Raw genomic sequence first — 26557 nt, forward strand, 5'->3', positions numbered from 1 at the left:
ATCTCAGGGCGATAGTAGTCAAAAACGGACCAGCAGAGGGATTTATTTGTTGCTAGCCAAGCCTCTATTATTGGTTTACAGCTTGTCTTTTACATAAATATGACCACGTTTTAGGCGCTTTTTTAGGGTTGGGTATTGTTTGTTTTTTTCCAATACCGGTGTTAAATTGATACTTTTTAAATGGTACTGGTGCCCAAAGCGATACTTTTAGGAGGAAAAAAAAAACCAGCCCTTCTGACAGCCCTGAGGTCAAAGGTGAAGCTCAGGGTAGCATCTACATCAGAGCTCTGGAACGATCTCCCCCTACACATTTGGCTAGGGCAGATAGTTCCCCCACACTGCCTGTCTTTAAACAAACCTAAAACACAAGTTAAGACTCTGGTTTTTGACTCTGTGAGAAAAATGGCTTTTTGATCCTGTCTTCTGCCTCTATGTCTTAATATTCAACATTATTATTTTTGTTAAATTTCCTGTTGTTTATAAATTGGCACTGTGTTTCATTGTACCTTTTATTGTTCGGCACTTTGGTCAACTATTTGTTGTTTTAAATGTGCTTTTAAATACTTTTGGACTGGACTGGCTGGAGCATGGGGGGAAATTCAGGCTTCGTGCCCTTGATTATGATGCTGGCATCACTTTGTTCATAGAGGCACATGGCTCTGAAATTCTGAACTGCTACATTAGACTCACCAGTATATAAGACACAGCCCAATATTGAAATGGGAAAAGAAGGAAAAGTGTGTCATACACACTGGATTAAGGTAACTCTTTCTCCAAAGTGTCTCACCTCATTTAAAGCTACTGGGGGGTGGCACCTCCTGCAGAAAAAGTTAATGTCTAATCTTTTCCCTTACATGTGTATGTAGTGTTTGATGACTGAAAACTTCTGATCTTTCTTTGTGATGAATGTCTAACGTGCGACTCAAAATGAATATCAGGCATAGAATCTTTTCTGAAAGGCTTTCAGGAGTGCTTTATACTCTTTCTTTGAGATCTACCCTCTAGGGAGAGGTTTTAGGCACTAGCACAAACTATTCAGGAAAAAAAAAAACTCTCCTTTCTTGATAGTCTGGTTGCTTTTTGTTGCTTGCATGGATGCTTCAGTGTTGATTTCACTCAGTTTCATAACCAGCTAAAAACCCACAAGAGCAATTAGTAAATATGGCAAACATTTAACAGCTCTAGTTTCTCAAATGTGAGGATTTTCATATCTATTTGTTCTGATATTTACAAGACAGCCCTATTTTTACATAAATTCAAGAATGTTTTTTGAGTGTTATAGACTAGCAGTTCCCAAAGTGGGGTTAGGACCCCAGGGAGGGTTGTAAGACGCATAGGGGTCAGGGATGCTTTCCAAAAAAGCAAAGACAAATTGAGAATGATTTAAAGTGGCATATTTTATCCATTATTATAGCAATATATCCTTTAAATTACTTCAATTTAAATTAAGTAATATTTAATAAGTGGGATTTGTGCTAAAATGTTAGTAGTGTGTTCAAAAACTTGGTGCATTATGCACTGTGCAACATAAAATACTTTAACCACATCCAGGGCTAGTGGGGTCCCCGGTCTCTGGTTCCGGCAAGTTCTGGAACCCCAGCTAGAGACTTTCCTGTAGGTTTGATGGTCAAATTTCAAAACTGTCTTGCATGTCACTGACAAAACATGCAGCTGACAAAAGATACAAATCATCATTACATTACTGTAAGCGTGTTTATGAACTGATTTAAAAAACCTCATCAAAGACATCTACCCTGCAAACATATCTGCAGTGTATCACTTATCTTTTATTTACTGCATGACAGAGTAGAATTTACTTCTGCAGCAGAACGTCTCCTGTAAATGATAAATGAGAAACCACTACAGGAGCCGCAGTGTGCTTCTCTGACGGTGCATCTGCATGAGTCATTAGAATAATGTGATGTGGATCCCCAACACCGGAGGCATTTCTGCTGATTAAAATTGCATGCGGCGTAATAGATTGAGGAGGAGAATAATGAACAGTGGTGAGATGTGTTTGTTGCTGATGTGGAGGAGAAATTAACAGGACTAGCAGAGAGAGGTGGGAAAGTTTGTTTGTTTGTATTTAAAGGTGCGTCTGTGTTGGTGTACTTCGCCGTGTGTCTTTAGCAAAACACCTCTCCGGCTGCTGGAGTGACGTGTGTGCTAATTCCTCACCTTGAGCACCTGCTGGATGTGATCCTGGTGTTCTGCGTCAACAATGCGGTCCACGTACCACTTCAGAACTTTGATCAGGTCCCTGGAGAAGACGCACGTAGACACAAACTTAGTATGATTACTCACCTCTGGCTAGATCACACATAACATCTCTCACTGGATTTAGCAAAACAGATGAGGCAATGCTGCGTTTAAACTTGAAACACGATATTACAAAAAGTTTAAATCAATTTCAAGATGAATGCCCAGATATTTTTCAAGAATCAAACCATCCTAAATGAGAAAAATAACCATCCGACCTGATAAAAGGGTTTTATTTATTCTAAATTGGTTCAATTTTAACTGGCTATTGAAATGCTGGCAGGTATTTTCAGAGGTATTTCATGCTCTTTGTGAAGCAGACAAAGAAGGCAGGCTGAATGAAAGGATTTTCTCACTCTGAATAACACATTGGGAGCCTTTAAATCATTAAAAAAAGCCTTGTTATGCATGCAGAAGTTGTAGCGTTTATTAATGAAGTTGTGACACTTATAATGAAACAATATCACAGGTAGGACAGTTTAAAACAGATGGTTAAGGAGGCATTATGAGAGTGTCTGGAAAAAAGGTGAAGAAACATCAGCCACACGGCTTCTTGACAGGTACAGAGAGTGTGAAGATGACAGTAGACTGTGAACATTTGTGTGAATGCACGCCATAGATAGGAGAAGGCATGAGGTGAGAGGAAAATAACATATTCCTCTTTTCATCAGCCAGGGGGCACCATAAGCATACATGATTCCTCTCCCAGCACGGAGCTGAGCAGGGCTGCCTCCGAGCGCTGACGCAGGTTGGCCTCCGTGGCTGTGTGCTCATGTGATGCAGCATGTCATTAAAATGCAATACGCAGCCCAGGCTGTGTCATTATGTGCTTAAGGTGCTGCTGTAGCCTTGTACATTAACATTTAAAGAAGTGAAGGTTGAAACATCTCATACCTGTAGGACAACGCTCCTGCAAAGTGGCTCTCTATGTAAGTGTCCATGACTGGTTTGAAGTGTTGGAATTTGCTGTCCTGGAGGAGGTTAATGACATGGACCTGGAAACAAAAACAGAGTATGAATTATTCTTTAAAGCCCCTGTGGGGAGAATTTAGCTCATGGTACAGCAAATTGAAATCAATACAGATCCCTTTATATGTGCTATAAAAGCAAACAAGACCATCAGAGAGAGGAATGATTATTCCTTTAGATTTTTTTATTTATTCTATCATCCTTTCCAAAGGGTAAGCTTCAGGGGAGATGGCTAAGATCAGCTGTACCAAACTAATTTTATATCTCTTTTTTCATTGTGAGATGCATGTTGGATGTTTAAGATAGCAAAGGAGGGGATTTTCTGCAATAAAACATTAAATACACAAGTCAAACTGGGATCAGTAAAGAGAAATTGTCCCACTTTTTCCACAGGTGTTGCCAAAGTTGATACAAGTTCCTCAGAGGAGATTTAAAATGAGAGATTATCCTTTTTTCAACACTCAAAATGCAATATATTCTCCTTTTTCCTTGGAGAAAGTCAAGAGAACAACTGATTGAATTTTGTATGATGGTTTATATTGCTTTTATGTATAAGCTACATGTTTATAGACAGTGAAATATTAAAAGTTGGAGCGCCATGCTCCATTTAAAAGAAACATTAGGATGTTTTGTGCATTACAGGGGCTTCGGGGAGTTTGGCGATCCTTGTATTTTCTGCACATGACAACCCAATATGCTTTCATGGGTTTTGCACTGTGGAGAGTCTTCAGTCTAGCCACTCTCCTATAAAACACAAATCATTGGAGGGCTGCAGTGATGGTTGTCCTTCTGGAACTTTGTCCCATCTTCACACAGGATCTCTGGAGCTCAGTCAGAGTGACCGTCAGGTTCTTGGTCACCTCTCTTATTAAGACCCTTCTCCCCTGATAGCTCAGTTTGGCTGAGTCCTGGTTGTGCCAGACTTCCTCCATTTGAGAATCATGGGGGCCACTGTGCTTTTGGGAACCTTCAGTACAGCAGAAATGTTTTGTAGCCTTCCCCAGACCTGTACCTTGCAACACTCCTGTATCTGACCTCTGAGGGCAGTTTTTTAGACCTCATGGCTTGTGTTTTTTCTCTGATATGCATTGTCAGCTGTGAGGCGTTCTATAGAGAGATGTGTGCCTTTCAAAATCATGTCCTATCAATGTAATTTACTCCAGTCAAGGTGTAGAAACATCTCAGCAACCATCAAGAGAAATGGGAGCAACCTGAGATAAATTTCAGACATTGCCATGATGAGGTACTGAGTGTAGGTTAATGAGGGAAAAAAATAATTTAAATGATTGCAGCATCAAGCTGCAGTATAACAAAGTTAACAAAGGTGAAGAGGTTCTGAATACTTTGTGAATGCACCATACAGATCAATAGATCTGGTGAACAAGCTGCAGAAGCAACAGTCTGACAGTCTGCATCAGTGGAGTTACATTTATATCATAATTAAGCCATTTAACTGGACCACTGCATACAAGCACTAGGGTAGAATCCATCTATTGACAGATGTATGTTTGTCTGTACCACAGTAGGTGGTAGGTGATACGAGCCCTTTCAGCCTATCTAATACTGGACCATCTTCAATTTGACCATTCTTACCAAAGTAGCAAGAAACTACCTAATTGTATGTTAAATGTCAAGAAAATGCAAAGATTTACAGCAATTGTTATTCTATGCTCTACTTGCACAAATGCAATACAGGCTAGGATAAGGCAGTATCCAGTGTTCAAAACCTTAAACCATTGGTTCCCAACCTTTTCCTGAGGCCCCCCTACTCATGTCTAAGAGGAGTCCCCATCCCACCCCACCCTCAGGACCCACTTGGAAGAATTAAACATCAATTTAAATTGTTTTCATTCACAAAATCCCAACAAAAAAGGTATTGTTCTAGAAAAAGGATCTATTTATAACTATCTATTATTACAACGGTGTTTTAGGGCAACTCTAGAAAATAAAATAAGACAATCTGCTCATTTGCGAGAAAAAAAAAAGAAATTCTCAAGTTTAGAAAGTCAGAAAGTTACAAGAAAACAACTACATATTTTTTCCTTTAAATGTCATAATTGTATATGAACCAAAACTTTGATTTTTTTTTTCAGATTACAAAGTGGAAAAGTCGAAAATCAACCCACAATTTTGAGTTCAGTTTCTTGTAAATCTTTGATTTAACTCTGTTGTAAAATTATGGTTTTTAATTCTTTAAATTTTTGAGTTTCTAATGTAAAAATGTATGGCTTTTTAAACTCAGAAATGTCATAAACTACGAAAGTATGAGTTTGTTTTCTTGTAAATATACAATTTCATAATCTCTAAAATTTTGATTTTTTTATTTGCTATGAAATTAATAACTTCCATTATTCATTATGTTTCTAATCATACTTTTTAAAAATTAAATGCACATCTAATTTTGACAACATCAGAGCAGATCCTGTGCCCCCCTGAGATCTATGGTGGCCCCCCTGGGACGCCCAGACCTCAGGTCTGCGTTAAACCATACTAATTTTACTGGGGTAAAAGTATCACCACCAAGTTTTAAAAAAAATTGCATTACACAAGAAGCAGGTCAGACCAAGCATCTGCTGGCATGCACCTTCAAGCACAGCAAGCAGAATGTACACCTCTGCTTCTGTTTCATTTAATCCTTTAACAAAATGCATTGAATCAAGTAAGATTTTAAAAAATGACGTTTATTGCAGGTGTGCATGAAGCGATTTAGATCTGCAACATGGTTTTCACACTTCATAGGCAAGTTCACTTACATTAGGACAGATTATCAGACATAATTCTGTCTCTTTTTTTCAATCTCACTCTGTGCAGAATGGTGCAACTAAGCTCTCTGTCCTCCTTTGAGGAAAAATATGTGCAGAACACCTGGTATTTTTTTCTCTTTTAACTTGTTTCATGTTCTTACACCAAATGTCTTTATTTTGAGTTTCATTTACACTATATTCTTTTTGTTCTGTAGTTACTTTGCAGCTATAAACACTGAAAATATCCCTGTGGTGGAACCAAAGAGAGTTTATCTCATCATAACTACCCATGGAGCTTTGGAGCCCACACAGTGTCTTTTGAGCTATGTCATATAAAGTGATTCTGCTTTGTCAACAGAGGAAACACAACTAAAACATAAATAACAGTGACTCAGACAGCCACATATAAAAGATGTGAAAGAGAATAAAAATAGACATCAGGTAATACAGGTTTCTAAAAATATAACAAAAACAACCAAGGTTTTTCACAGTGGCAACACTTGTTAGTCTCTGTTTTCATTCTGTGAAGGCTTTTATTTTGAAGTGCTTGAAGTCGGTCCCAACACAGAAGACACAAGTCCGCTTGTCAGACTTGTTGGATTGATCTCAAAACCACAAAAAAGGAAACCTGATGACCACAACTGGGCTCACTAGCCCGTTTCATCATTGATAACATGCTGCACTGAGGGCTGAGTGTGTTCATGTGTCAGTGAGGGAGTGATGGAGAGAGAGAGGTGAGGGGGGGATCGATCACCTTGCTCTATCAGCGCAGTGCAGCAGGACCAGAGAGAGATTGGTTCGGTGGCTGTGTAGCGTTACATCACACAATCTTTCCATGACAGTGAGTTTGTCCGTCTGTTTTTGCACTCAAACAAGACGGGATTGAGGTCGACATATGAGGAAAAGAGGAACCAGGAAATAGAAAAGATCTGTGAAAACTGACTGACCTTTAGAGCAAAATACTCACCAGAGAATCAAATACTTTGAGGCCGTACCGCTGAGAGCTTTCATCCAGAATACCAAAGAGAGTGTCCAGGGTGTCTTGAAGAAACTGTGTGAGGAGAAAAACAAAAGGGGGTTTGTAGTGATTTCCACTTGAACTTTAAAAACACCTGAACTGAAATCAAATCAATCCTAGAAATGCCAGGTTAGCAGAAAAAAATCACAGCTGAAAATCTGATTGCCTACTTTGACAATCTCAGAGCCATCAATTTCCTTCAGCTTTGAGAGGCTGTCGTTGATTCTTTCAGGGTGGGCTCGCCACTTCAACAGGTCCAGCATATCACCTGGGGGAAGGACAACAAGAGGAGATAGTGAAAACAAGAGCACAGATCAAAAGAAGTCGCAGCGTATCGCATGTTTGATGGAAAAGATGCACCTCAAATCACAGAGTATCACCACACCCTTCAATTACAGCCCCGAAAAACCCGTCTGAATCCAAACAAATTATGACATTTTCAAGTGCAGCGGGGATAACACAGATAAAAAGTCATTTTACCAAGCTAGGGTCCCCAGACATGTGCATGAATAAAACATCAGCCTGAAGAAGAAAGTCTTTGAGCTGTCTCTTTGGATTCGGTTCAACCAAAAGCGTGTCTCTGTTTTTTGCAAGTTTCTGTGTGAGTTTCTGTGTTTGCACGCATTTGAGAGCATGCATGAGTGCATTTGTCAAGCATATTTTGTCAACGCAAGCTCTGCAATATTTTCTATAACCAAATCAACAACAAAATCAAATGTATGCTGGAAATGAACAGCTTGTTGCAAGACAAATGTGCCTGTAGCTTTTATGTTTAAATATTCTATGACTAATGAAGTAAAAATGATTTATCACTCAGTTGTCTGCATTTTTAAACAACAAAACAATAACAGCATCTCAGAAAAACACAGAACTTAGAGGTCTCCTTTGCTGCATTATTCATATGTTAATCTAGGATTATTTTGTCCATGGCTTTAAAAGCAAATGATGATTGATCCAAGCCTGCATGATTTCCAGAAGCAGAGAGGTCAAAATGATATTTAAGTATTTTTTAGTTAGGTGGTAGAAGGTACTTGGCCATGGTAGTGGCATTAGCCTCCATTAATTTCAGTGAGCATTGCTCCTTTAAGGATGTGGTTTGAGCTAGGCTAGCACTGATCATCAACTGGAGGCCTGGGGGCCAAATCAGGCCTGCCACAGCTTCCTATCTGGCCCCCAGAAGATTATGAAATTCAGAAAATGTGTGGAAAATGTGTTATGGTATTTACAGTGTTTTTCATTTTTAAAAATCCCTACAGCTTTTAAAGGAACCCCCAAATTAAGGGAGAATTTTTTTCCAGATTGGCTTGAGTTTCACAAAAAACCCCTTCACCAGCTATTTTAGGTAAATAAGATGCAAGACAAATTCATACTCATCAGTCCATTCTTGATTCAAGCTGCTGGTTACAGTATCAACCCACCATTTCAGGCACTTTGAGAATGTATTTTCCCCTTCCTGGATATCAAAAACAAAATACATGCATTTTTTTTTCACCAATCAGAATTTGACATTGTTTTTTGGAGGTTTGGGTTTTGACAACCCCAGTGATGAACAGTGGGACAGCTCTAAAACATGTGGCTAAAATATCTCCATCGCCCTCTTGTGGCTGGCTGTAGTACAAGCAAGAAGGACTGGATTCACTGCTTTTTTAATATTTTAAACTTTTTAAAAATTTTACTGCTTTTTTTCTTATTATTTCTACTCAGTTTCCCTCCAGTATCCTAGCTTGTTTTCCTCCCAATTTTACCAACCATTCATCTCGGTCAGTGATCAACTGGTGGCCTTGGGGCCATGTCAGACCCCCAAAAGGCTCCCCAATCCGGCCCCAATACATGATTACATCCAGAAAATGTAAGGAGGAAAAAAGATGTGTTTTTTAGGGCATCTTTTGTCTATAAATCCCCCCAAAATGATCAAAACTGCAACAGTTTCATCAGGAATGACTTAATTTCGATCAGTATTTTTTTTTTTTTTTAATAAATCCGTCAGCTGTTGTAAGTAAATATGAAGCACTTTTCTATGATTAAATCAGCAGTTTCTGTTTCATCTTTTCAACCCAGGCTCTTGAAGAGTGTCATTTTCTTGCCTGCAAATCAAAACAATAGACCTGTTTCCTCCATTTGTTTTTCTCAACAATCAGGATGCAGCATGTTAATGTCAAACCTGGAGATGGACAAAGTTGATCTCCTAAAAATATGTGGCTAAATAGGCAATAGAGACTTGTTTCTCTGTTAATGCATACAAATTTCTTACATTCTGGGACAAAATACAACAACTAATACAATCATGTTATCGGGACAAAAATCTTTATTTGATTGTAGTTAATTTGAAAGTCTGGCCCTTGTACTTATGAAGCTGATGAGACCTGGTTTAGGTTTTAGTAAATTTTTTATACCTTTTTGCAGCAGTGAAGGTTTCGTGCTCTACCAGCCAAAGCAAAGGATCAGCTAGTGCATTAAGGTTGCTACAATGTGACAGACGTTGGTGCCTATCAGCCAAAAACACCTCAACCGCTGAGCAGCCAAAATGTCAATCTCCGAGTCTTGTTTACCGTTTTGTGTGAGCTTGGTAGAGCAGAGAAAGCTGGTGATCCAGAAAGACTCTTTGGTGCCTTTCAGAGTCTGGTTGTTGGACGGGAGGTTGGCTTTGGAGAAAGGCTGCTTCAGGTAGCGTGAACAGTCTGCCAAGCTGGTGTTCTCCTCACACTGGAGGAAAAGGAGAGGGAGAAAAGAACACATTTAGTGAGCTGGCACAGGGAAAAAGCAGAGGGGCCTGAGATTATCGAAATGCTAAAGTTATGCAGCAGCTCAGTACTAAAACATTTCTTTCACAACATTAAATCAATAATGTAATCTTGCTGTTATTTTTGGATTTTAAAGTGATGCTTTCATGCACAGCTGAGGCTGCTCCAAAGCTTCCACACACTTTGGACTGATTCTTCCGTGTCTATTTTAGGTCTGAGGAGAAACTAGGCCATGCCAGCTTCATTGAGCTTTTCAGCAACTTCCATCTGGCATAAGAGTGGGGCCTTTTCCCCCTCTGAGCGGTGGGAACACACCAGGCGAAACAGAGCTGTCCTCTAAAACTGGCAGGCTTAAGTTAGGGAGAAGTTATGTAAGACTAAATCTGGGAACCTGACATGAAAAGGGGGCAATAAACAGAGTTTTTGTGTTTTTACACTGCTACAGAACTACTATAAAGTAGAGAGCAAAATAAATAATCAGACTTTGGGTCACTGTTGTGCCTCACTGCCAATAAAATGTATGCACCAAGCTTTTCTGTCCTCTGCAGAGCCTGAGGTTTCTGCACACACCCTTCGCCTCCAGCTGAGGAAAAGCATGTAGTCTGCAATTATTCTGAAATTACACCCAGGACGGTCTTGCAGAAGCTTTTTTAAAAGGGTGCACAGGACATTTTATTTGCTTTAGTCTTTTCATGTGTGCTGAGGAAAATGTGTGAAAAGACAAGAAAGGCATGTTAATTGCATTAAAATCGCATAAAAGTTGTTCTAAAAACAAAGACGGGCACAGAGTTGACTCAGGAGCAAGTTCAGTACCAGCTGACTTGTGTGCACGCGCTAGCAAACACTCATACATCAGCGCTCACTCGTGGTTAAGTAACTGGACATTACTCACTGGGCCGTCAGCCTGTAATGGAGTGGTGTGAGCTGTTTATCAGCCCCCAGCTCCAAACTGTGCGATAAAAGAAAGACTGCTTTTTCCATTCATAACAAATGATTCACCTGATTATATACAGTACGTAATCCCCGCTGAAGCAGTGACATCAGTGTGATGCAAAACGGTTGTGGCTCACTTAAGAGCATCCCAGGGTTGTAATTTACCAAGAAGCTCGATGAATAATGATGTTGCAAACATATAATGTATTCATTTAAGTCTTTTGTTTTTCATTTTGCAGATTCCAAAGCTCAAAGGTTTCATAAGCCTGGTGGGACAGTTCAGGGCTTGTGTCCTTTTCTGGTTGGGTTTTCAGTGGTGGCAGACAAAAAAAAAAAAAAAAAAAGCAGATTCCCTTCGAAATACCACATCAAATATGTCACATGAGGACCTAATGGAGGAGTTAGCTCAAAACTGCCATCATCATTATATGTATCAGGTAATCCAGGCTCCCCCCAAGAAACTCACAGTTGAATTCAAGACCTTTTAAAAACTTTTAACAGACCACTTATGAAATTTAAGGCCATGACAATATGCAAAAGGTTGGAAATGCCAATCAAATCTGTATTGAATTTAATACTAAAGCGCCTTAGTCTGAGGATATTAAAGCATTTTAAGACCTCCTGTGTACCCTTTGATTGGTGCTGTATTTTTAGCACACAAAAATTGACTTATTTCCTCCTTTGAAACACTAATCTTCACAGAGGATGAAAGACGTTGGATTTTTGGTGATATCCAATACGTCGATATTTACCAAATAATTCCAGCCAATGTGAATATCGATACAGATATTTAAAAGTAGTGCAGACCTTAAACTTCAGTCCCAAACCACACGTCACTTCACACTTCAGCTGACATAGGTCTATTGGTAATGTCTCAAACTCCACTAACTTATTTGCTCATACAGCCAACATTTACAGCTGATAAAGGCAGATTTTCAAAGACAAACTATCAGTCGTAAATATCTTTAGAAATGTTAAAATCTGCTGATACTAAAAATTCACTGTTTAAGCTCATATCTGATAACATATTAGCAATAATACTGTGCACCCCTAACTAGGGCTGAACGATTTTGGGGGGGAAAAAATGAACAGAGTGGTTAATACATATTGGTGGTTAATACACCAATATGTAGAAGCTCTTTAACCCAAATTATATTTTTAATGCTAAAATATAATTATTATTGTTATCCATTAATTTTCAGATTCACTGATTTACAAAAAAACTGAAAAAATAGTAAAGCACATTATTATGTCTTGATTAATACGTCAAATTATAATTATTTACTTGCATTCCTGGACAGAAAAAATAGTTTTAGTGGTTGAATGTTATGCTTGATTAATTTCTGACTTCTCATAGAAGCCCAGTGAGCCGGCTCAAATTTGGGTATAAAAAGGTGAATTCAGTTTGAAATCCCTCATTCCTGTTCAAAACGGTAAAACGTGGAGAGCTCACTGAAAATAAAGAGTACGCATTAAAGCACTTCATGATGCTGGATGGTCTCTGAGACAGGTGGTCTAATAAATGTGTTAAGCACTGTAGTCTCAACAAAAACATGCTATCAATAATCCTATATTATAACCAACACAGTATTAGATTTGACAAAGATTCCGCTGCTCTTTCACCTGTATGCTTAAACCTGCTGATCTGTGATTGGGCAATACAGCTCAGACTACAAACATACAAACAGACTTCATAACATGCTGAAAATCATGACTTCCATACAATGACTCTACTATGTAGATTCTGTAAATAGAGATTAATGTCTGTTTATTCTAAGGTGCATGGCTCATCTGAAGGTGAGGATTCACCTTTAGTCCAGAGCCAGGCCTCTGGCAATGTTTGCACCTGTTTCTGAGGGACAGTTTGCACCAGTAAGCACTCAGTATTAGGCATGCAAATGATAATAAAAAGACAAATGGTGCTGGAATATCTCTGATTAATGTTGGGCAGCATGGCACACCAGTAAAGCCAAGTGGCCTGAATCATCACACAAAAAGTCGCTCTCGTCACTGAGGTGAAAACGATTCAACAAAGAAATTTCCTCTAAGTGGAAGAAGAAAAATATCTCTTCTTTTGATTAAAAATGAGACCCAATCTTGGATGGAAGCACACATCAATCTGAATATTAAGCATTGTACATCTGCCAGAAACAAATATCCTGCAGAGCACACCATTATTTCTCTTCCATGACATTCAGTGCGAGTCTTATTGGTGAGGGTTTGCAGGTTTTACCTTGTGGATAATGAGCTCGTGGGTGCCATCTGGCAGAGTCCTGCCATCCTCCTGCATCAGAGGAACAAAGGAGTAGCCAAACAGTTTCTTCTCTCCCTTGTCTTTAGCTGTCAAACAACAACACATGGACATGACATTGAGTCCAAAATACACCGGCACAGGCTGCAAAACAATAAACAAAACAATGGCTTGCATTATGAAACTAGTTATGCAATGATAATGAATAGGAACAAGGGGATCTGATGCTCTGAATTTTAAGGAGCATTCATTGTTTTCAGTCTTGAAGTTGTACCTTAAACCTTTAAAAGCACTGACTGTCAATGCTGGGTGTGGTCAGAATCTGTAACACCGCTATTCTTTAGGGTCTACAGAGCACACCACAAGCAAAGGCATGAGTTTAAGGACCTCACAGAGCGCCTGATTAATATTCACTGCTGTGCTTTTTTAAGAAGCTTTCTGAAAGCATAATTTGCATTATGAACACATGTAATGTGATTTATCTTCTGCTATAGCAATAAAGTGCTAATGCGTGCACAGCGGGAAGTAACAAGTGCAGATCTGTTCTTTCCTTTCATAGCAAACACCAGTGATTCATTTAAGGCAGCATCGACCAGTCCCTCTGTGAGTGTGTTCCAGTGTGTGTCTGTTGTGTGTTCACTCTCCAGGGAGAAGAACGACTTGCACTGAATTAAACCCAGAAAATGGTACAGTGCCTTGGCCATTTTCTTGCTTTGCTGTGATTATGTTTTACCACCAGGAGGGTTATTTCTTACAAGACTCAGGAGTGTTCATTTTTTGTTTTTCAATGCGTGTGGTTCTTTTTGGACTGGTTTTCTGATCTATAAACCTTCACAGCCTTGGGTGCAAGAAGATTAAAAAGATTAAGAGTTACTCTGTGAAACTCAGGCCAGATTAAGCTTAGCAGACCAGGTAGGAATTGATGTTTGTTATATCTTGAAACCATACTTCCCGTCTGTAGGGGATGAAAACATATACCTTCTGCTCCTATAGCAACAAGAGTCTTACTTACAGTGCTTTCAGAAAGTATTCAAACCCCCATCACTGATTTCAATGTTGTTATGTTGCAGCCTGATGCTACGGCTGAAAAAAAAAAATCATCATAGTTAATTAATCTACACTCAGTACCCCATAATGACAATGACACAGCTGACAATGAATATCAGAGCAAAAAACCATCTAGCTAGGTGCTCCATCTAGCTTATCCTTAACTCTGACCAGTCTCCTAGGCCCTGCTGCTGATGGTGTCAGGCAGGTGATGAGCGGTGCCTGGTTTCTTCTAGACATAACATTTATAATTGAGGCCAAAAAGTTCCATTTTTGGTTTCAACAAGCAAGATGATCTTGTTTCTCACAGTCTGAGAGTCCATCAGCTTTCATGTGTTTTGCATTGAGGAGAGACTTCCATTTAGCCACTCTGGCATAAAGTCAAGATCAGTGGAGAGCTGCAGTGATGGTTGTCTTTCTGGAACTTTGTCCCATCTTCACACAGGATCTCTGGAGCTCAGTCAGAATGACCATCAGGTTCTAGGTCACCTCTCTTACTAAGACAATTCTTCCTCTATTGCTCAGTTTGGCAAGGCCACCAGCTCTTGAAAGCATCTTGCCAGTGCCAAACATCCTCTATTTGAGAATCATGGAGGCCTCTGTGCTCTTGAGGAACCTTCAATGCAGCAGAATTTTTTGTAATCTTCCCCAGATCTGTGTCCTGCAACAATTCTGTATCTGAGCTCTGCAGGCAGTTCCTTTAACCTTATGGCTTTGTTTTTAATCTGATATGCATTGTCAGCTGTGAGGCCTTCTATAGAGAGGTGTGTGCCTTTCCAAATTATGTCCTATCAATTAAATTTACCACAGGTGGACTCCATTCAGAATGCAGAAACATTTTAGAAAAGATCAGGAGGAATGGATGAAACCTGAACTAAATTTCAAATGTTTTTGCAAAGGGTCTGAACACTTGTCAACATATTTCATTTATTTCTAAAATTTTAAAATTCTGTTCTCACTTTACCATGATGGAGTACTGTGTGTAGATCAATGAGAGAGAAAAAAAATCAAAACATTTTTCTCCCAACTGTAGCATCAGGCTGCAACAAAACAAAATTAAAAAAGTGAAGGGGGTTTGACTACTTTCTGAAAGCACTGTATGATAAAACCACCATTCTGCAGCACATTGTTACAATTCTCTAAAATATGTATTAAACAATTAGCTATCATATAACAGTATAGTGCACTGCTGATGCTAGCAGATCCTCACAGCTCCCTTTAGCACCATTTAGGAGCACTGGACTCCCTAAAAACAAATTACAGCTACTGCATAATGAGTGCAAAAGTGAAATAGCATTTAGAGCAAATTCATAGCTTTCTGGCAGCGCCTAATTGAAATGAGAGCCTCTGCTAATCATATTTTTCCACACAGGTTGACTCAGAGCCCTAATAGTACATGCAGTGTGGTCTCCTCAGTTTGGTGTCACCACAGGCTCAAATTGGGCTCTTGATAGGCACCACTTGGGCAGCAATACTAGCACTGCCAGCAGTAATAAGGCTGCTATATCTACAGCGCACAGACGTGCAGCCTTCCAGCTTGGCTGGAAATGGCATAATAATATCATGTTATGAGAGAGGAGACGCAATGTTCTCACTGAGACACAGACAGGGGACGGAGAGAAGAGTTAAGTACAGGGTAACATTTAGTTCATAGTTAAAGTTTTGCATCATTAAAAGGTGAGGAGTTAGACAAACTAATCTCATTATGAAAATGCTAAAATAAGCACACTCTTGGACTTGGACTTTGACGGGTTTTGTTTGGCAGAAGCCTCGGGGCTTGTGGCCGGAAGGAAGGCTGGCTGAATCAAACAGACGGGGAGGTGAGTGCTTGTTTTGGCTCCACAACAACGCCTCTTTACCTTTAATTGCCCCAGATAATCAACTGAAAATAAAGCAGCACCTCAGGCATTCCCGGCTGAACAGCTAATGCCTGAAACCTTTCCCAGAAAAATAAAAAGGTTACCCACGATCCCATTCCCACTTACTGGAGCAGTGTCTGAACTCAAACCGGACGTGTGAACCTCGGAACATGTCCACAGGGATAGGAAGCTTGATCTGCTCGGCCCAGCGAGGGCTGTTGTTGTGGTACAGCACCAAGGAGTGGTACTCGTCTGCTCCTGGTTCTCCGGAGCCGGCAGCCACGTGACTCTGAGGGATGGAAAAAAGAAGAAGGTGGAATTAAGAGATAGAATGAAAGGGAAAAACAGGGGTGGAGGACAGGAAACAAGAATCCAAGCTTAATAGAAGTCAAAAGTAGATTTAAAGGAATAAATAATAAGTCAGACATGAATAAATCCTAATGTTACACAAAAGCCAATAAACTGAGAATAACACGGTCAGCATGCTTGTGTTTATGAGTGTCAGAAGGCTGCATGCCATGCAGTGGCAGCAGCAGTGGCAGCAGGGTTATATTTGAGTCTATTTTCTGTCCGAGGCCGAGGCAGAGCAGGAAACCACAGAGGCAGACTGTCACAGCGCTGTACCAGAAACGGGCAGCACACTGGAGAGACGCTTAGCTTTCACATCTGGGTCAGCGATATTTTAATGAACCGTTAGCACCAAAATAAGACATCGCTATTAAGAAAGAAAGAGTTAAATAAGGGCTTTAATGTAGCATTTACTGCCCTTACAGAAAGTTTCTGCAGCTTGTGAATGTTGTGATTTAACGAGGATAGAAAAGCTGTGACATACAATTTTCAAAGGGTGTTTTTACCTTCAGGATCTGTCCATCGATATCCAGCACATACACAGTGATCTCTACATTCCTGGCGACGCTCTTCCCCCCCTTGTCAAACTCGCCTTTCTCCAGAGTGATGTAAAGGTCATTCCTCATCTCTCCTGCAGGAACAGGAAGTAAAAGAGGCAACAATGCATTGATTAGGCATGCCAGCGAGCATTACTAATGACCTCTCAGCTGCTTGGCTTCCTTTTTAGTGCAATACTTCATGGCAAGGGTGGACAGGGTTTGTATTAGTAGTATTTAATGATGAATCTGCTGCTTACAGAGAATCTGTGCCTGCTTTGAAAACCCACTGGGTAGCCTCTTTTTAAATGTTCTCTTCAGTCAATAATTTACACACTTTTGTCAACAGAACACATTGGTAGGAGTGTCAACAATTACGGTGCATTCATAAAGTATTCAGACCCCCTTCACCTTTTTCAGTTTTGTTATGTTGTTGCCAGATGCTAGAATCATTTTAATCTATTTTTCTCCCTCAATAATCTACAATCAGAACCCCAAAATGAAAAGGGAAAAAAGAGTTTTAGATTTTTTGTAAACTATCAAAAAGAAAAAACTGACAAATCACATTGACATAAGTATTCAGACCCTTTATTTAGTACGAAGTTGAAGCACCATTGGCAACAATTACAGCTGCAAGTCCTTTTGATTATGATGCAACAAGCTTTGCACACCTGGACTGGATTTCCTGACATCTTTCTTTGCAAATTCTCTCAAGCTCAGTCAGGTTGGTCAGTGGAAATTGACTTTCAGGTCTCTTCAGATATCTCTAGGGTTCTAGTCGAGGCTCTGGCTGTGTACTTAGGGTCATGTTGGGTCGGGAATTTTCGGCCCAGTCTGAGATCTTTAGCTCTGCAGATTAGGTTTTCATTGAGGATATCTCTGTACTTTGCTATGCACAGCTTTCTGTGAAAAACACCCCCACAGCATGATGCTGCCCCTACCATGCTCTACTGTTGGTATTAGGCAGGTGATGAGCAATCATCTGTTTTCCTCCAGATATAACATTTATAATTAGGCCAAAAAGTTCAGCACAGAATCTCAATTCTCACAGTCTGAGAGTCTTTCAGGTGCTTTTTTGCAAACTCCAAGCAGATATTCAGTTTTTCAGTTTTGCACTAAGGAGTGGCTTCTATCTAGCAACTCTGCAATATAGCCTAGATCATCGGAGTGCTGCAGTGGATGTTTTCCTTCTGGAACTTTTGCTGTGTTTGATTTGTCATCGTAAATCGTATTCTGACTTGTTTCTCGGACTTCCAACCAGAAGTGGCAAATGCAACATCTCCCCAAGTCATATGTACAACTCGTGAACTTGTTCTTTCACAGAGAACCCCAGTGTAGTAAAACTGTGATTTTGACCTGTTTTCAGAACCTTTTGCTGTTTCTCAGTGCATTTTTAGATATTGTAGACACAGCACTATCCTGCAGTTTCATGTAGTGTGCAGCAACATTCTTTTAATACATGAAAGACTGCACAATGTGTTGTTTTAAAGGCTCATCGGCTAGCAACTGGTCAGTGTTGCCAAAAACAATGACTGTCTAACGCAAGAATCGCATCCATTGTTTTTCCAACTCATTGTGGTAGTGACAAATGGAAAACAACTGGGAAATCTGTTTCTCAGAAAAACATGACGTCATTCCCAGTTTTGACATCCGACTTCCAAGGTAAATGGAGCGCATCATTTGTCCCATCTCCATACAGGATCTCTGGAGCTCAGTCATGGTGACCACAGGGTTCAAGGTCACCTCTCTGACTAAGGCCCATCTCCCCCAATTGCTCACTTCGGCCAGGTGATCAGCACTTGGAAGAGTTCCGGTTATGCCACACTCTATGGAGGCCACTGTGCTCTTGGGAACCTTCAGTGCAGCTGAATTGTTTTGGTACCATGCCCATATCTGTGCCTTGCAACAGTCCTGTCTCTGAGCTCTGCAGGCAGTCCCTTTGACCTCATTGCTTGGTTTTTGCTCTGATATGCATAGCAGACAACCTGTCCATTGCAAAGGGTCTGAATGTGATATTTCAGTTTTTTTTTCTCTAAAGTCCTGTCTCACTTTGTCATGATGGATTACTGAGTGGAAATTTAGAGATAAAAACTAAATTTAAACAATTGCAGCATCAGGCTGCAGCATTACAGAATGAAGGCCTCCTTCACTGAAAAAGTGAAGAAGGCCTTTTTTTCAAAGCTGGCTCTGCAATCTACCAAAACACTAAAAGGAAAACAATACCAGGAAGTAATATCCTTCATCTTTTTGTTGTAATTGCACCTGAAAGTACAATTACTGGGCAAGAAGCATGTTTATTTCCTTCTTTAGGGGAACTCAAAATGGTGCAAAGCGCTCTGGGTAAGAAAGAGGATAGGCCTGTTTCCTCTGCAGCTGAGCTGCGGTCAGACACGTTGTAAAATAGGTTCCCTTTATAACCTCTGCGACTGTGTGAGTCTGTGTGCTAATCATATTTCTATCTCTAGGGTCAACATTGATTTTTCTGCTCTTAACAACAGCAACCATAGCAACATACAGCAATCTAAATCAGCTCTTACTGTACCCGCATACACGCACAAAGAGTCCAGAGAGGCAGACACGCTACAACACAGGGGCAGTTTCTTAATACACAATAGGAAAAAGGGAAGTGGAGAGGGCGGGGCAAGAGGAGCTGAAGTGGAAAAATGAGGAGAAAGATACAGTCAGATAAAAATCCAGAAAAAGAAAGGGTGTTTCCATAGCCCAGGGGCAGACTTTAACAGAGAGGAGTGAGAGCGTTCAGGGTTTACACTCAGACAAAGACAAAGCCTGAGACAGTGAACATAAATCTGTGTTAGTGAGGCGCTAGGGGACCCGGAGTCTGTGGTTCCTCTTTATCCGTGAGACCAGACAGCACACCTCGCCTGGCTAAAAGAACAGCTCCCTAAACGTCCAGCTCTCATGAATGAATGAACGGACAAAGAGTCACAAAGCTCAAAATGCACTGGACATGTATGTGTGAATGTAAGCATGTTTAATCTTGAATTTAAGTGGTTTTACATTTGTAACCATGGCAACAAGACCCCATCCAGGTTAGCCTGAGGGCCTCTGCAGGGATCTGTGTCATTTAGGTAAGACGCTTTCTGAGTGAGGCTTTTCTACCTGAAACAACCTGAATATTTTATCTCTCTAAGAGCACCCTGAGGTTGAATTTAAATCTCTCTGTCACGCAATAGGCAAGGGAACTACAGGTGATATTACTTGGATTGATGTGTACAACACAAACACTAGAAAAGCTTCCAGTTATCTCAAGATCTTCTGTTGGTATTTTACACAAAAATCTATGTTTTATTACTTAAAAAAAAAGTTTATGTAAGGAATAAAGCATTTTAGAGATAAACAGTCACATTTTTAAAGAGGTTCATTTTAAAAAGGTTCATAGTAAATCTTACTACTATATTTGGGGGCTTGTCTGTCTGTCTCGATTTACACCCCACACCGTTGCTCCAGTTATCCTTGATACCTCTCAGAAGACTTCCTGGGTGTACTTTTTCAAAACTGGTGCCATAACAAAATCATACATATGTAGAGATTTTCTATAAAATCCAAAATAGTTGCGTCTTTCGATTCAGTTTGCCTCCGTCTTGTCCCCTATTACATCACTACCCCTGTATAACCCTGACTCCACCAAAATGCTGAAGAGAAGATGGCCTTCGCTCTCAAACACACTAAAAAACAGAAACAAAACCGGGCTCATGAGTCTTGTGTTTATTTATAACTAAGAGAGCGAAAGTGACAGAACTGGGCTTCGTTGAAACACGCCCACAGGGAAACATATTTAGCAGGCCTGGATGTGATGATACACCTGCGCCCAGATAAAAGTAATCTCTCCGTAAAGCACTTCTTGTTGGTGCTCATTTAAGATAACACAGGAGTGTGTCACACGATGCTGTTAAAAATCAAGGTTTATTTACTGTTATTGTTAGCTGCAATTGGCAGTGCATAAACATGTTTGAATATCTGTCTGTCTCTGTGGAGCTAAATGATGTGATGCTTTATAAACACTCCACAGAAAAAGTGTGCACTCTAAAACTTTGTAGATAATTCAAAAGGCACAGCCTTAATGCTACCCTAACTCTGTCGTTGGCTGATCACTACAAACATGCACCGGTGTGCAGAGATGCTGAGCCATTACGCAGTTATTTGGGGAAAAAACTCTTTCAATTCCAATTGTTTGTTTTGTTTGTTCGTGTGTTTATCATTAAGCATCTAATGACGAGGTAGGTAACAGCCCGGCGTTAACGGAGTAAAGATTAGCCTACTGTCTGGGAGAGCTGATGGAAGCGTACGGCAGTTTTTATGACGCACAAACTTTCTGGAGATCATGAAACAATTCCGCCTCTGTATGACTTTAACATTGGAGCGGGAGAAAAAAAATCAATTCTTAGATGCATCGTGATGCGGAGGTGGAAGATTCTGAATCAATTTATAAATTTCCAATGATTGATCATTCTTCAATTATTTAAAACTATGGAATAATCAGAACAAAAAGGGGAATCTCTGACACGCAGTGCATAACAGCAAGATTTAGATTACCAGTTGTTAATCTGTGAAAAAGGGCATTTTTACATTTGTAATTTTAGATATTTTACAAGGAAAGGATGCTGCCACCTTTGGTTCAGTGCACTTGTACATTTCCAGTTTACATATATCTTCCATTAGAGGATAGAGGAAATCTGATTCATTTCTTTTTTTCTAAACACAGATGTAAGTTTTGTATTAAGTCTGACTCAGTGAGAATAACAGAAATACACATAATAAAGCCCAAGTGCATCAGAATGCATTTATAATCGATTAAGAACGGAATCGTAGCCCTATGAATTGTAATCAAATCAAATCGAATTGTGAGGTGCCCAAAGATTCCCACCTCTATTTAATATAAATGGTAAATGATGTTGGTAAATATTACTTTCATATTTCTATTACCATGCCAGAACAAAAAGATGAATAAGTCTGAGACTCTCAGCTGCTTTTTTAATGCATGTGAGGCACCGTTAGGATGAGGATGTGACTTTTGTAGTTGTTTTCTCAGAGTTTCCTTCATTCAGGGACGAAATTGTGTCAAGTTGGCGCTTCAGTCAACACATTAATTGACCTTTCCTTTAATAAAATGGACTGTCTGTTATTATGAATATTCAACATGGATTGTCAGAATCCCTGTGCGATGCGGGCAGGAGTGGACAGACCTATTGCCGGTGCAGACAGGAGTGTACATGGTGTGCTGAGGGAGTGAGTGGTAATGGTTAGAAATCAAGCAGGATAGGGATTAAGAAAAGTGTCCCATGCAGGGCTTTAGTTATCACTGTGATTTAAGAAATATTAGTCCTGTGAATAGTTATTTCAGGCATAAATTGGACAGACTGAGCTCTCAGTACAAACAAACAAAAGAAACTCAAAGGACAATATGTACAAATGTGGTGCAATTTTGACAGCAAAAGCGGTCCAAAGGATGTGAAATAACACCACAGCAGAGGTCATTAAGCATTAAAACATCTGCAAAGACAAGGAAATAAGTTGGTGCTTATGATCTCAATCTGCAACTGTTCAAGTTCTTCAAGGGCTTATAATGAAAGTGGCATTAAATTGCTGGTCAAAGTGACCTTTAAAAAGTGGCCTACCTGGCATGATTACATCAGAGAAGCCCAATTTTCTGGTAATGGACACCCCCCGAGTGAAGAGGACCATGTACTCTCGCCTCAGCTGCTCTATATCCCCGTGGAGGAGCTGGAGCGCCACAGCAAGACCTGAAAGAAAAGAAAAACTTTAGTATCTGGGGTTTCATATTCTTGTATTATTACCGAAACCTTGATTTTTCCCACATTATGCCAAAGCTTAAGCAACTCAGAACACTCAAAATATTCCCCAGCAGTAAAAACATTCTAGTATTGGTGAGAAGAGAAGAATTCATAAGAGCATATTTATTTAAAAAAGCATGGATTTGCAAACCAGACAACTAAAGTTATATGAGTCAACAGAAGCTCTTATCTGTATGGAAAGCAAGTAGACGCCCACACGTACATAAACAAAATGCAAACAGCCTCTGAGTCATTCTCAGCACTTTTTATTAAAAGGAAATCCTACATAAAGGCTGTCGTCTCAAATCAATATTCTTATGCAATGACTCCAAATGTCAGAATGGATAAATTAAAGCACAGGTTTATTATTAGAGATCAAAATGCATCTTCTTGACGCCCATATGTATGTGTGTGTTGAGATCATGAGGAGGAGAGGCGGAAGCACAAACAGCAAGGGAGCGGTACTGTAAGAGAAAACATGATGATGATTGTTATTATGGTGGATGTTTTCTGGAAGGTTTGGAGGCAGTGGTGAACTGGTTCATTAGCTGCGAGAGGTTGCAGGTGATGCGAGTCAACAGAGCAGCGTGACTTGTTTGCAAACCTGCTAGCAATATGCCAGAATACATTACTCTGCAAAGTCATACATCAGTGAAAAAAGACAGAAAAGATTGAAGAGGGTTTGTTTAGGTTTTCCGGCTTGTCACAAAATTGTGTATGAGATATTAAGGTTGATGCCTTGTTATTTTAGGCCCCTAAATAGTTATTGTCATAAAACTTACATATTCTCAGAAAAAGAGTCACAAGGCTCTGAGGGAAACGCAAGTATATCTCCAGATATCTTGGTATTTATTTATGCTTGCTTGCTTCAACACTGTTTCAAAAACCCTGCTGTTTTTAAACTATTATTTATATAATGAAAAGATGCCAAAATAACAAGAATACGCACCATACTGGGTGCAGGTTTATCTCAGTGATGCCAATATACAGAGGCTATAGTCCTCTACACACTGGTTGCACATTGTTGCATGCCCTCCCCCACTCTTTTTCTGCATTCCTGTCTTTCTACATCTATCCTATATAAATAAACACAGTGCAGTATTGTGCAGAACTTTTGGGCATATGTGGGCCAAAAACTTATGCTGGATTGGCACAACCTCTGTTGTGCTCTAGATGTCTTTGCACATTACCGTTGGAAGTTGAAAAAAAAAAAAACACTCATTTAGGGTGGAGTAACGAATGGATGTTGCAAGTAAGCACAGCCTAGGGTACGTACAGATGACTATAAAGGGTTGCCACAAGCCCCTGGCTGTGCTGTGGATGTCCCAAGGGCTTAACAACCGCCAGGGGTTTCCATGAATGTTGCCAGGGGTGGGAAAGCCCAGACAAAGAGAAGCCGTCAAGCTTGACCTTGGTTACCTAGCAACATTTGTGTTGAAGTGTTGTTCGCCAAAGCACATCATTTAACAACAGAAAACAGCCAAAAAAAATTAGTTTTATTTACTTTAAAGTTTAGCTAAGGCTAGCCCAAGCCACTTCTGTAGCTAGCATACACTTGATATAGCGCTATAACTACACTTTCTTCCTTGTAACAGCAAAGCAAGCTCAAAAGGACACATATTGAAAACCAGCCAGGTAGCAGTCACCAAAGCAAGCTAACACTAGAGCTACTGTACTAAGTTTAAGATTGTTATTTTTGGTAGAGAGTTAGCAATAACTCTGTAGCTTCAGCTGTCTATTTAGTAAAGCTGAGCAATTAATCAAAAAATAATCCAAACCAACATTTAGAGCCAATAACAGACGAAAACCTGCCATGTCAATTATTTAAAATTTTTCCCTTGTAAAACATCTCTCTACTAATACACCACCCCCTTAAAACAAACTACTAGCTGTATAGTCACATGATAGGCAGCCAGGTAGTTTCATTTCAGCTGTGTATTTTGATTTCAGTTGTCCCAATAAATAACCATGGATTGTTAATCTCTGCATGTTCCTCTCTCCTCTATTCGTTTTAAAATTATTCAGTTATTCACAGAACAAACTGAGTCAGAGGTTGGGGTGGAATAACCGTTCATTAATCATAATTGAGGTAAAAAGCCCAATTAATCGTGATTTTGATTGTTGCCATAATTGCACAGTCCAACTATTTAGCTACTTCAGTGACACTTAAGTTCACTGACCAGGCTAAATGCACATACAAATCTTATCTAACACAACCAGAGTACAGCAAGCTAATACTACCGCCACCATGTTTAGTTTAAGATCATTTCAGACAGTGATTCTCTACTAGTGGGTCGGGATCCAAAAGTGGGTTGTGGAGCTGTTTTAAGCGGAGAAAACTGGATCTAAAAGTCCAAGAACTATGGAGGGCCAGAGACAAAATACGTTTGTACATTTTATTTTACTCTGTTTTTCCATGATAACGTGTACATTTTAGCAATTTTCTTGAGATCTAGACTTATTTAACTCCTTTTCTGAGGAAAACAAAACTGGCTTTCTTGCTTAAATGTTGTAAATGATGCTATTTTCTCAGAATTTCTTGAAAACATCCTAAATATACACCTTATCATAGGAAATGGAATAACATACAATTCGTGCATGCATATCAGTTTAGGGTTTCTATAATGACATGCTTGTCCTGTCTCTTTCTTTGGTCACATTACATTCCAAATACAATACAAATAAAATGAAAAATAAATTTGATTTGTTGAAAATTTTAGGAAATTGTGGTCCCAGTTGCTCAGTTGAGATCCACTGGTTTAAGATACATTTTGTAGAATATAAAAGATTATTTTCTAAACCTAAATATCCTTTTAAAAACAATGTGGGTTAAAGAAAATAAAATGCCAGTCATCTTTCAAGCTAATCTTTCTATTAAAGGTAACAGTTAAAATTGCTTTAGCTGGCTTTTTCTCTGCAGTGGAATTAAACAGGCACAAATTTAGATTAAAAATACTAATACAAACAAGAGCGTTAACTACAACCTTAGTAGTAACACTGCCCACGATTCCTCTAGGTACGGTACCACAGGTTATTGAGCTTCACTTCATTTTCATTCAGTCTTCATGTAATCTTTTTATAATTTAGATGCATTTTCATGTATTATACACTTCTGCAGACTGATAATATTATAAGTCAGTACGTCTGGTTGTTACTAACATATTTTGGCCTACACCCAGACAAGGTCAAAGGCATAAAAACAGAGGGTAGAGGTGATATAATTGAAAGATGAACCCCACACAGTCCACCAACCGTTTGTTAAACCTGGCACTAAAAGCTAATAGGAAATGAAAGGAGGCCCCCATTGGGTTCAGGGGAGTTTTTTTCTACCCCAGCCTAATCAGCCTAACCCCCTAATTCGGAGCCTTTGGCATTAAAACACACATAAATGAACGCTCACACATACTCGCTCTAAAAGCTACTTCAGGGCTACAATTAGGCAAAGCCAGCTTCATTACTATTCCGCCTGGTAGATGTAGCTGACGCTGACAAAAACACCCTCGACCTCTCCTGCCCTCAGCCCACCCAGCCTGCCTCTTCACCAAGTCAACAAAAACAGAGGAAAAATAAAAACACACGCAAAAAAATGGAGTTGTCACAGCCTCTTCTGTCACTGCCTACACTCACACGGAGGTGGGAGATGAATTATCCACCTGACCTGACTCATACTGAGCCAGATTCTTATAAAATCACTGTTACGGACTACTGCGCAACATGTAAACAAAAACCAATCACCTCTCATCAAATACTGCTCTCATCTTTAAATTTCTCTCAAGGCCTCCATGACCCTGACACACAAGAAAAACAAGGTAGTCATTAGTGAGCATTTGAAAGAAATACTTGTCTCCTCACACAGACTGTCTCTCAGCCTCTTTATTTCCCAAACATCTCCTTTATTCTTTATTCTTTAAGGCCGGTGAATTCATCCTCCCCTGCTAATTGGCTGCAAATGAGAGACTTCTGGCTCACTGCCAGGGCTATTTAAAAGCCAGACAACTTCAGATGCACACAAAAGATTGGAGTTGTGCAATGTACACAT

General features: G+C 39.7%; 1 protein-coding gene across 9 annotated transcripts in view; it reads right to left on the reverse strand.

The window, feature by feature from the left end:
* dock4b (dedicator of cytokinesis 4b) overlaps positions 1-26557 on the reverse strand; it is a 222183-nt gene that overhangs the window by 84154 nt on the left and 111472 nt on the right. For all 9 annotated transcript variants that reach the window (XM_041780989.1, XM_041780988.1, XM_041780986.1 and 6 more), the window contains exons 14-22: positions 22342-22467; positions 16676-16800; positions 15948-16110; positions 12898-13004; positions 9540-9693; positions 7161-7258; positions 6940-7023; positions 3154-3254; positions 2179-2260 (exon numbers count right to left, since the gene is read on the reverse strand). In XM_041780989.1, the coding sequence (XP_041636923.1) occupies positions 2179-2260; positions 3154-3254; positions 6940-7023; positions 7161-7258; positions 9540-9693; positions 12898-13004; positions 15948-16110; positions 16676-16800; positions 22342-22467 (1040 nt within the window). The remainder of the gene's footprint in view (positions 1-2178; positions 2261-3153; positions 3255-6939; positions 7024-7160; positions 7259-9539; positions 9694-12897; positions 13005-15947; positions 16111-16675; positions 16801-22341; positions 22468-26557) is intronic.

The sequence above is a fragment of the Cheilinus undulatus genome, linkage group 23 (genome assembly GCF_018320785.1).
Source record: "Cheilinus undulatus linkage group 23, ASM1832078v1, whole genome shotgun sequence".
Classification (NCBI taxonomy): Eukaryota; Metazoa; Chordata; class Actinopteri; order Labriformes; family Labridae; genus Cheilinus; species Cheilinus undulatus.